Raw genomic sequence first — 4356 nt, 5'->3', positions numbered from 1 at the left:
CAGACCATTTCACTGGACCCTCTGAAGTGAAAGGCAAGATCAAAACCAACTCGTATAACCCCTACGGCTCAGGAAATGGGAACATTTTTCCAGCACCGAATGCAGCGATTAGAGTGGAGACAACACAGACCTGCAAACCACACGGTATGGGATAGGGACGGGAAGCGTGAAGTGGTTGGTGGTGGAGTGGGGAGGGAATGCCCCACTACTCATTAACAATGGACCACCAGGAGTGCAAGCTGGAAAATTGGTGGATTACTCGGGTGGCCACCTCGGAGCCATTCAGCCCCATAGTCTGTGCCAAAATGGAGGTCAGACCCTCAATTGAAGTGAGATGTGTGATGCGGGGTTTTAGGAAGGAACTTTGAGAATGCAGCTGCTGGAAGCACTCTAGATAGCCCCTCACCCCCCTCTCCCCTCCCTCCCCAACACCTGCAGTTGTCTCTGTCGTTACCCTGCACATCTTTATTTCAAGCCAGTTGTCCAATCGAATCAGGTCTATTACACTTGCATTGTGACCGATATGTAAACCGCTTGCACCAACCGGTGCGCCACATTGACGTAATGACTTGTACATGACGATGCACTGAACAGACGAATAGAACAACTATATATATATATATATATATATATATATATATATATATATATATAAATTAAATGACATTTTAGTTCATTAAAAGTTGAGGACTATAAAATCAACTTCGGTGGCTCTGTTAATATATACAATCGATTTATATAAATAAATCACGATCACATTAAGCATGCATTGGCAATACACATACATTATTGTACATATAATTATCTGGACGAGGTCTTTGGGGCCTTTTGTGTTGAATGACGTCATAATCGGCATTCTTGGAGTCCAACCGCAGTTTTTGCCTCTGTGGCTTGGTGGTGCCAATACAATGGAAAACCATTTCGATGATTTCACCGCTTTTTTTTTAAGAATATGTAAATCCATTCACGACCGGTGTTTGTTGAACTTTGACGTTACACCTGAGAAAAGGGCAGCGCTTTTGGGCAAGGAGCTCGAGGGGAAGGTCGTGATGCATCACTTCGTGTGCTCAGCGTGAAGGGCGGTGACACGACAGGTTTGGCTTCACGAGGACGACCCCGTCGGTAGAACCTTCGCCAGGAGCCCAAGGTCTTTCCCGACCACGTCCAAGCTCCGGTCGCGATCCCAGGCAGTAGCGCCATCAGGTGCTTGAGCATGAACACGGTGAATTGGGGTTCGGAACCCGAACAGGTGTCCTCGGAACAAGAACACGCGAGCGACCAGAGCCAGCGCTCGGCTTGTCCATGCTCATATGTGAGACAAGCCAGAAGAGCTGTGCCAGGAGCCGCGTACAGCAGTGCAAAGGCCCCGATCCTCGCCATCAGTCGCTCCAGCTTCACCGTTTTGGCACCGCCTCGACGCACGTGGCGTCGCACTCGGAGCAGCGCCGCGAATCCACCGAGGAGGAACGTGGTGCCGAGAGCCAGGCACAGGGCGAGAGGGGCCAGGACGAAGGCACGCTGCGCCGCGGGAGGGTGCTGACTCACCCAGCACATCCCGCTCACCGGCTCCCCATCGACCGCACCCAACGCAAGAACGGCGATGCTCTCGAGACTCGGGGGCAACCAGGCGGCAACGTGGAAATATGGTGCGAAGCCCGCGATGGATTCGCTGCTCCACTTTTTGGCCGCCGCCAGGAACCAGGCAAGTGAGAGCACGACCCACCAAGTAGCGCTAGCCATTCCGAAGAAGTAGGTGAGGAGGAAGACCGTCGTGCAGAGGGCAGGAGCCGAACTGGCATGCAGGACGTGTGCGGAGTTTCCGCCGCACGCCACGAGCTCGTGTCCCGCCGCGAGGCGCACCAGGTACCCGGCAGAGACGAACACGTAACAAACAGCCAGGAAGATGATTGGTCGTTCCGGATAGCCGAAGCGGTGTGTGTCGATTAAAAACGTGGCCACGGTCGCCATTGCCGTCGCCAAGCAAAGCGCGGCCCAGAGTCCAATCCAAGCGACCAGGAGCGTGCGCTTGTCGGGACGCACGAAGGGTGAGTGACACGGCACGGCACAATCGGAGAGCGGGTTCGTGTGGCCCTGAGACCTCTCATTGGTCAGAGAAACCAAGGGTGAACCACCGCAGGTACATCCGACCGTCACCCCATGCTTGAGCTTCTCGTTTGGTGCGCCTGACCATGACGGTGTGTCGGGTGACCTGTGGACAGGGTGCTTTGGCTGGAGGGGGAGCACGGGTCGTGCCACCTGAGGAGCAGGGGTCGTCACTAGACCCTGTCCGCTTCCATGGTCCATGCACAGCTGGTCCTCCTCTCCATGTGCGGGAAGCCGCTCACATCGCATCCGCTCAGGCCAAGCGAAGCCGTACTGGCTCATGAGCGGCGCACAGCCATCCCGTGCTCTCTGGCACACGGCCCGGCAGGGCGGGAGCGGCTTGCTGTAATCATGGAGGCAAATAGGGGTGTAAAGGCTGCACAAGAAGAATCGCAGATCGGGGGAGCACTCGATCTCGACGAGAGGCCAAAACTGGTGCACCTCAAGTCCCGCCTCATCCTGCGAGCGATGTTTAAACGCGTTCGGCATCACCGTGAAGTTGTAGCCCACACCACGACACATGGGCACAGTGATTTCGTCACAGCTTCTTCGCTCCTGGGCGGAGGTGCCCCTAGTGGTCCACCCTGTGGGTGTCAAGACCAGCATCGCCAACACGACCAGCCGCATCTCGGATCGTGCACTTATACGTCGCACGCATGGATGAGTTTGATGGACATCTTCAGGGCAGTGAAACCACAACTCGGTTGGTGGTAACGTGACCCTCGTTCTCCGTCTTCCCTCTGCGAGTGCAAAGAGTGATCCCCTCGCGCTGTCTGAGATGAATACGGCTCGGCTCACGGAGGAGGGGCGTTTGGCAGTCCCCCTACCGACAAGGGGTGGTGTGGGAAGGGCTCAAGCTACAACCCACCCCCCCCCCCACCAGCGTGGAGAATGGCTTCGTAATTGCTCAATTAATCCGACGCGACTCTTGAGTCGGGAGCGGCTCCAGACTGTGCGTTTGGCATGTACAGCGTACGGACCCCTTTAGACCCCTTCCATCGGTGCTGTCCGGTTTGAACCCCGTGAGCGCCACCCCCTCCCACACTGCACGTCGCTGCCGGCGACTCCCATGGGGTTAATCGGAAAAACGAGCTCGCCCCAGGCTCGGAGCTCGTTATGGCGCTAAAGCAAACATCCACGTAGGGTCTCCCGGTATGGGCGCGCGACCGCCACGACCCCTTAACCCGCATCATTAAAAGATTCTTTGTTTTCATCCGTATTACGATCACGTGGGTTGGCGCAATGGTAAACAATACGTTACTTGACGACGCAGGTACCGAACGAGATCATGTATTGTTGTTCTACCGACCGTGTTCACCTTTTACTCTCATTCCTGATCCTTCGTCCTCTTCTCGGTGGGTCTTCTCTCCCATTCCTGTACGCCGGCAATTCACCATATTTACTCTGTTTATCATCTTTCCTGTCTCCTTTACACGATCCTCGTCTCGACTCGGCACACACAGGATTCCGCCTTGGTCCCGTCTGAATTGTCCCGACTCAAGCTGCTTGTGCGTTCGATTCATCCACAAGAACACAGGAGGCCAGTTGGCCGGGCCCATCATGCCTGTGCAACATCAGCACCACGTGAATCAACAATTCCTCCCATGCTCCATCGCTGCATCAGCCTCGTCCGGCTCTTCCATGAGCCTCGATCTCTGTGTGTATTGAAAATAACAAAGCCCTTAAATATTGCTATGAACCCCTGTCGATTGTATTGAATTAACACCAGGTGGGTTGACTCAGCCTGTCATCATTCTGAAGTCGGCGAAATGAATAACAGTATACAAGTAACAGGGGCACAACATCAGCGGCACAGCTGCGCCCCCAGAAAATGATGCAACGAGCAGTGCCACAGGCTCGCCACTGTATTTCTGATTCTGATGCACCATGTTTGTTCTGTTGCAGAACGTCGGTGCTGCCGAAAGAGCTTCTTGACAAAGGTTACACTGTGTGGTTTGCACTTGTCTTCCCAGCAGTTTGGGCAGGAATTTGTAAATTGTTTAGGGTGCCGGCGATAGCTCGCCTACTCTTTTGCGAAGGACACAGGGGGGTCTTTAGCTCCCACAAATAATGTGGGCAGACGAGATGACTTTTTAACGGGTTGATGAATCACCCTGCCTGAGAAACACCTGGATGACAGTTTATAGTTGGGTCGTGATTTGAACCCAGGCTTGACAGCTTTGAGCCTCCAGGTTTCGGGCCATCCTGCTAGCCATAGAAACGTATATATTTAATGCAGTATTTCCAATCCTG

At 54.1% G+C, this 4356-nt stretch overlaps 1 protein-coding gene across 1 annotated transcript; it reads right to left on the bottom strand.

Moving 5' to 3' along the window:
* Positions 1-438: 438 nt before the first annotated feature.
* Positions 439-2970, bottom strand: LOC147028235 (frizzled-5-like). Its single transcript, XM_085878455.1, has one exon. The coding sequence runs from the start codon at positions 2728-2730 to the stop codon at positions 994-996; it is 1737 nt and encodes a 578-aa protein (XP_085734581.1). The 5' UTR covers positions 2731-2970; the 3' UTR covers positions 439-993.
* Between the last annotated feature and the right edge of the window lie 1386 nt (positions 2971-4356).

This window comes from Eptatretus burgeri, chromosome 4 (assembly GCF_056783735.1).
Source record: "Eptatretus burgeri isolate ZD-2024b chromosome 4, Ebu_testis_v1, whole genome shotgun sequence".
NCBI lineage: Eukaryota > Metazoa > Chordata > Myxini > Myxiniformes > Myxinidae > Eptatretus > Eptatretus burgeri.
Note: the sequence above shows the minus strand (reverse complement) of the source record. Positions and strands in the feature narration are given on the sequence as shown.